The sequence below is a fragment of the Cyclopterus lumpus genome, chromosome 20, assembly GCF_009769545.1.
Source record: "Cyclopterus lumpus isolate fCycLum1 chromosome 20, fCycLum1.pri, whole genome shotgun sequence".
NCBI classification, from domain to species: Eukaryota; Metazoa; Chordata; class Actinopteri; order Perciformes; family Cyclopteridae; genus Cyclopterus; species Cyclopterus lumpus.
Window position 1 is genome coordinate 9735905 of NC_046985.1, and position 6000 is coordinate 9741904.

The 6000-nt window shown below is 39.7% G+C and overlaps 1 protein-coding gene across 5 annotated transcripts in view; it reads right to left on the minus strand.

The window, feature by feature from the left end:
• eya1 (EYA transcriptional coactivator and phosphatase 1) overlaps positions 1–5693 on the minus strand; it is a 28994-nt gene extending 23301 nt beyond the window's left edge. For 2 of the 5 annotated variants that reach the window (XM_034560074.1, XM_034560073.1), the window contains exons 1-5: positions 5570–5693; positions 3454–3531; positions 1346–1412; positions 837–979; positions 40–162 (exon numbers count right to left, since the gene is read on the minus strand). In XM_034560074.1, coding sequence (XP_034415965.1) covers positions 40–162; positions 837–979; positions 1346–1412; positions 3454–3531; positions 5570–5693 — 535 coding nt within the window. Of the gene's footprint in view, positions 1–39; positions 178–836; positions 983–1345; positions 1413–3453; positions 3532–4923; positions 4990–5569 lie in introns of all 5 variants that reach the window. The other 3 variants (XM_034560070.1, XM_034560071.1, XM_034560072.1) reach the window with 3 other exon arrangements.
• Between the last annotated feature and the right edge of the window lie 307 nt (positions 5694–6000).

Genomic DNA, 6000 nt, shown 5'->3' on the forward strand with positions numbered 1-6000 from the left:
ACAGAGAAAAAGATGAAGCATTCACAAAGATGTCCTCACCCTGCATCTGGTAACTGTAGGGGGCCTGTCCTGTCTGCGGTGTTGTGAAGCCAGAGCTGTAGCTGAGGAAGCCGGTCTGGCCCGGGGATTGGGACTGGGTCAGACCCCCCTCCGTCTTTATGCCTGCCCACAATGGACCTAAATCAGTTAGTGACACCAGATCGGTTTGATGCACAAACAACAGTCAACACACAAGTTTAAATAACACAGGGCAAAGCAAAGGGACACAGCCTCTGCAAGTTAGCTCAACACACTTCATTTGGATTATTTGATTTTATGTTATCATTTGTGTTATTATTATTATCATCTAATATAGTAATAATACACGTAATAAAACATTCTGCTTGTGTTTGTGAATTAAACTGGCCACTGTTTCTATGCAGCGGTAGATTGCAGGACTCCATTCAAATAAACATTGTAGATTCCTCCACATATTGGAGAGTCTTTTGGGGTCAAAACAGTCTCAAGACTTTGGACAAATAAAGCCTACAGCTTTCCCTTGCAATGCCAGAGGAAACCAGTTTTTGTTTTCAGATTTGTATCATTAATCTTTGAGATCAATCGGAACAGCTTGACGAGCAAATTCTGTTTTATTGCAGTGAAGGAGAAGAGTATGCCGGCACTAAACAACAGCTCAGCATCTCTGCTGCTCTGGCTTTACTGGAGCAATTGTGGGGACAAGGTTTGTTTTGAGCAAGGTCTTGGACCTGACCTTCAGGAAGGACAAATATTTAGTTGTCGTCAACATGCATCTTTTGGCAAGACAAGTGTGTTTGATGTGTGTTGACAAATCTTACCATAGGCTGGGATGCCGTAGGGCTGGCCAGGCTGGGGGTAGCTAGCATAAGCTGCGGCCTGCTGCATTCCTGTGGTGTACTGCGTCTGCCCATACGCAGCCATATTTTGGGATGAAGGGGTGGGAAGAATATGCGGATATGTTCTGCTGTTTGAGAAAAGAAACAAAAGACAAACGTGAGAAAGGAAGGCAGGAAGAAACCCCTAAAACCATAACACAAACTTTGCTAACTGACAAATTCCTTGTGATTGTGCTACTTCATGTTAAACGCTGAGCCAGGCTGTAGGACCGATAGCATCGCACAGCTCAAAGACATAGTGGAAGAACAATAAATGGCAAAGGACATTTTTGCAAGATAATAATTACAACATATTTCAGAGGGCGCAAGCTGCAGACATCCAGGCAAACAAAGCCAGTCGAAAACCCCCGATCTTGCACAAGGATCTAATTAAAGAGCCAAATGAAGTTGGTTGCTGCTTATTTTTTAAAGAAAAATAAAAGAAGCCTTACTTGGAAGGGTATATCTGTGGAGAGAACTGGTGAGTTTGTCTTGGGCTGAAGCCACTGGTTCCAATAGCTGAGGAAAGTTAAAAAAGAAAAGAGGCAAGCACATATTTAAACATTAAGAAATAGGGTAAATATTATCTTTTGCCAACAGAACTTCTGGATTCCAAGGAAACAGTAATTACATTGCATTGCTGTATTTATTTCGGTAACCTCATTTAAGGTTGACAGCCGGAGACCAATAATGAAGCAAAAATAATCAGGTAAGATCATCAGGTTTTTCTGCTGACCCGCGTATCTCTGAGATGCTTCTGAGCTGCTATGGCGACCGCTGGTGTAAACACACACAGGATGGTCTGAATCAGTCTCGGCCTGTGGATCCAGTTGCCTTGGGCCTTTCAAGCCACAACCACATTGGAAGTGACATCACTGATTGCAGGTAATGAGTGCTACTGCATCATTCCTTCATTAAGTGTACGACTATGTGATTCCACGGTGCTGCTGACTTGAGAAAGTTCATTCACAAGTAACTCACAGAAGTACCCTCATGAATCTGCATTAAGAATTCTATACGTGGTCAGCACTGGTACTATATATATATATATATATATATATATATATATATATATATATATATATATATATATATATATATTATTTTAAGAACTCAGATACACTCTTGTAAATAGGAAAATGTGTATTAGTGTTCTTATTTTGCCTGCAAGTTTCAGTTAAAAAATAATGGAAAGAAAGGTAAAAGAAATGTAAAAGAAATTAGTTACAACATTGACATTTGTAGTCAAAAATATATTTTTTAATAGTATTTATATCTACATTGGTATTGGAACACAACAGGTGAACTTCAAATTATATTAACATACATTAATAAATTAAAGTTGTATAATACATATACATTTAATCATATTCATGCAACAATCACAGTCCTGCCGCATTACTCGCATTTAACTACAGCGGAGCGATGCAGTTCTTACAGACACATCTGTCTAATTGGTCGTGACATGTAAAATAAGGGATTTGGTTGCGGGGGAGTGCTAACTGTATGTAACTGAATGCTGTAACCCTTCACACACGTTATTAATATTGAACACTTTTCCCACATCAGCAGCACCTGCCACCGGACAAAACCTGCTCTTCTCAACAGAGCTTTGAATTTCCCCGTGGAGGATATCAGGGTATAAGATTACTAAATTTCATTAATATTGTCAGAGACAAAAGTCATGGCTGTGATTTATGCGCTTCTAGAGTTAAGTATCAAATACTTAGTTAAACAGTTAAGGAAACACAGGAAAATTAGCAGCAAGATAATACCACGCACAGTTGAATGCGGTACTAATAATACATGTTTAGAAAAAATAGAAGAGAGTGCCGTAGGTTGACATAGATACTGGTGAGGGTGGAAAAAGAATTAAGCTAAAAAGTGATTATTTATTTCAATTCCTAAAATGCTCATTATACTCTATCGTAATTATGAATAAATGTGTGTGTGTGTGTGTGTGTGTAGGTGTGTGTGTGTGTGTCTGTGTGTGTGTGTGTGTGTGTGGGTACATGTGTGTGTGTGTGTATGTGTGATGTTCCCGTGCTGAGAGGAGGGTGTGAAAACCCTGTCTCTGACAGGCCGATAGAATAACAGCCTTGGAGAGTAAAGGCCATTGGGACGCCGTGTCACTCCACTGGACAGACAGGTTCAGTGCATTACAGGTCATAATGCAGTCCTCACTGGCATGGGAACCACCAGCGTTTACACATACACACACACACACACACACACACACACACACACACACACACACACACACGCAAGCAAGCACGGCATATAATATGCTGACAAAAGTAAGGTAGTGCTTACACACACACACACACACACACACACACACACACACACACATATTGGTGTTTTAGCTGTGGGGACTCTTCCTGGGGCCCAGCTCATAGGTCACCCATCTCAAGGCTCATCTCGCACTAATCAGTTCTGCAGCTGTGTGTGTGTTTGTGTGCGTGCGTGTGTGTGTGTGTGTGAGAGAGGCAGCCAGAAAAATGAGGGCACACACACACGCACAGACACACACACAAACTCAACAGTCCTCCAGCCTCACCTGATCCTGAGAAGCTGTCTAGAGAGGTGTCTGCTACTGAGGTGACGATTTCGCTGCTGCTCATTGGCTCGGTTTTAACTGCGAACAAAGAAGCCACATTGTCACCGTATGCACCAAATCGAGTCCGGTAAAATAAATAAATAAAGATCAGATTAACGATCTTAGTATTTCAAGCGTTTTTTAGAAATATAATAAAAAGTAACTCAATGTAAAATTATAACAAAATGGCAAAGGGAGCAGGTTGTAGTCAAACAACATTCCAACAGTATCTAGAAATAATTGCAGACATTAACACTTTTTTGTATCTGTTCAAATGGTTTTCAGGTATATTTTTCTATTTTATCATTATCTTTAATTATTTGTTATGAGATTTATCTGATGGTGCAATATAATTAGGTTAATCTCTATTACTGATCTTTATTGTGAAAGAGGTGTATATAGAATTTATAATTGAGCCATTTTCTAAAGTAGAGCGTATGAATTTCTTTTAGATATGTATTTTAACTATTTTCAAAGCACTATATAAATCAAACTTTAATTTGATAAAACACAACTTTATCATTTACATTTAATTACAAATGACTGGCTTATCAGTATTTAAATGTGGTATCAAATAAAAATGACTCTACGTGTGTGTTAAAAAAAAAAGAGCTCCGCAGGGATGTACGACTCCAATTGAAATGTCAAAGAAATGTATGCCGTATAAAATCTTTTTAAGAGTGTAGCGAACGCTGTTTGACCTCGACTCCATTATACAGCTCAGCGATAGATCTGCAGAGACAATTTCACAGCTTTCTGACAGCTCAGGAATCTTTGAAATTCATCCATTTCACTTCAGGCGGGCTGGAGGACTTTTTTTCTCTTTTTTTCTCCTTTTTTTGGCAAAACAAATTGACAATGTGGGCAAGGGAGTCATGCTCAGTGGAATCCCTCATGGTTGAAGAAGCTATTTGCTGTCATGTTTTACATGTTTCCTCTATGCTCGCTCAGTGCAGAAACACATGTTGACGAGGGGGAAAATTATTTTGAACAATACACAGATGAAATAATTGTGGTAAGGTGCATGCATAAACTAGGACACACTCAGATCACAGAGCACACAATCACCACTGTATTCAGGGAACGCCATGGAACGACCAAATGAAAACACAATGCACAGTATGCAATCTGAGCATTCATTAACAACGGAATCCAATCCAGTCGGTGTAAAATCATGCTTCAACAGAATACCACAACAATTACAGCAAATACCAAAGAGTTTCTGAATGAAAGGCACAATAGTTGAGTCAACTTTAACATTTTGCCGCTGATGGTGTCCTTTTGGGACTTTCAGAAAACCCAAATTAAATGTCTTTATAAGTGAAAAGTAGGTGGTTCAAAAAGGTAGACGACAAAAAGTGCCCTCTTTCTTGCTCTCAGTTGAAAACACCAAGTATTGTCCTTTCATTGTGTCACCAAGAGTAGACGAACCTGCAGCGGACTGTGAGTTAGAACCTAACAACCAGTCTGCAGTGGTAAGCATTGTGATGTTATCACCTATGGGAAAGAAAGAATGGCAAAGGGACACATGACAGTCTGCACCAGGCCTCCGGGTCCCGTGTCATGAATACACAAAGAGGAAAACCCTGAGCTCAAAGCGCAGACTAACTTGAGGCTTAAGTGACGGGAAGGATGTGCTGGTTTGTGACATGGGCATGACTGCTTCGATAAACAAAGGCTCAGATTTAAGCACAGGTAAATCACCTGAGTAAATAACTATGTACAGTGGAGACCTCATGCAAAACTCTATCATTTCCATGCTGTGGGCTTTGAATAATTACATGGTTACTTGAAAAAGCAACTAATAGTCACTGGAAACAACTACTGGTCACATTGCAAATCAATTTTTTTTTACTGGCTGTTTTATACTATACTGCTGTACACAAATATTGGTAATTCACCACCCAAAAAATTACTTAACATTGTTGCAACAACGTTTTCTTTGCTACAAATGCATAAACGCTACACTGCACTACTTTTGCTACAAATAGCCACCATTTTCAGCCCTTTTTAAAATGTACAATAGCAGACAAGACAGAGAGAGAGCAACTAGAGAGCAACAGCACCGCACACATACCTTCAGTGCCATTGGGTGTCATGGAATTGTTATTGATGTGGGAGTTGTCGAGGTTTGGACCATTAGGAGATTCACTGCTTCCACTTACTCGGCTGTGAGGACTGGCTAGATCCTGCATTTCCATAGACCTGACGAGACACACACGCACACGTGCACACACCAAATCAAATTACACATATCACTCTGGTTTCAGGGAAGACACGCAGCAGCTCTGGTACACAAGGCAATGTGCACAATATGCGTAATTCAGTAGTCCAGATTTAGATGAATAAAATGGTAGTGATTATACAAAGTATTAAAAAAAATACTAATGAGCGAGTGAGAAATGAAAGCTACGTTTAAAAAAAAAAAAGGATTAACTGCATACCAATGACAACCTAGCATGTGATATATATAACTGAATTTCAAATACTAATGTTTTTGTGCGACCC